Genomic DNA, 885 nt, shown 5'->3' with positions numbered 1-885 from the left:
TTCAAGGATGGCCAGACAGCTCTGATGGCGGCGACGGCCATCACCAACGCCTGCGTTCACTCCGTCCAAGTCCTCGGCAACGACTTGAGCTTTGCGTACCCGCACCTCAAGGATCTCGACCACATTATCGCGCTCCTCGTCTGCGAGGATCTCCTCATCGACCTCGTGTCCGACCACGACGGTTTAACACTAGGTAACGCGGTCGAGCTGGTTGTCGTAGCCAAGCGAGGGATGGACGAGGAGCTTCGACCTGCTGCCGAGCGCGACATCATCCAGCGTCTCAAAACAACGGCAGCGGTCGCAGCCCGCCTCGTCGACCGCGTCCTCGCGCAGTACGAAGCGCAGTCGGACCTTGCCAATCTCAGCTGGGCATCCCGACTGGCGCGTAACGGCGTTGTCGACCTCCAGTACATTCTGTGCAGCCTTCTCGACAGCATTGCGCTTTTGGGACAGTGCCCGGCCGCCATCGCATTGCCTTCCGCGATGGCCCCAACTGGGCCGAACCCGATGCGCTCGCATCGTCCGTGGCGGATCTATACCACACCTTTTTGGCCAACATTATGCCCGTGCTCATGTACTACACGCAAGACTTGGCCTGCCTCAAGCTGCCACATGAAGCCAACATGAAGCCGCTCTGGGAACTCGTGCAGGCGTACGTAACGACCAAGAGAGTGCCGGTGGCCCTTCTCTTTGCGTGCCAATCTCTCTTGTGGAGCATCTTTTGCGCGCAGCTCCCAACGAACGACGCCATCAGCTGCGCCAAGATCGCCACTTGCACGAAACAAGCGATTGCTCGTGCGACGCGCCACGTGACGGCGTGCCGGGACAACGAAGACGGCATCCTCATCCCGCCGCCGTCCCAAAAGAACATTGAGAGGGTCCTCG

At 60.5% G+C, this 885-nt stretch overlaps 1 protein-coding gene across 1 annotated transcript; it reads left to right on the top strand.

Moving 5' to 3' along the window:
• Nucleotides 1-24: 24 nt before the first annotated feature.
• Nucleotides 25-874, top strand: SDRG_11198 (hypothetical protein; the record flags this gene model as incomplete). Its single annotated transcript, XM_008617228.1, has 4 exons — nucleotides 25-181; nucleotides 221-385; nucleotides 454-677; nucleotides 755-874. The coding sequence occupies 4 exons, from the start codon at nucleotides 25-27 to the stop codon at nucleotides 872-874; spliced, it is 666 nt and encodes a 221-aa protein (XP_008615450.1).
• Between the last annotated feature and the right edge of the window lie 11 nt (nucleotides 875-885).

The sequence above is a fragment of the Saprolegnia diclina genome (assembly GCF_000281045.1).
Source record: "Saprolegnia diclina VS20 unplaced genomic scaffold supercont1.40, whole genome shotgun sequence".
Classification (NCBI taxonomy): domain Eukaryota; phylum Oomycota; class Saprolegniomycetes; order Saprolegniales; family Saprolegniaceae; genus Saprolegnia; species Saprolegnia diclina.
This window is presented reverse-complemented; position numbering and strand designations above follow the sequence as displayed.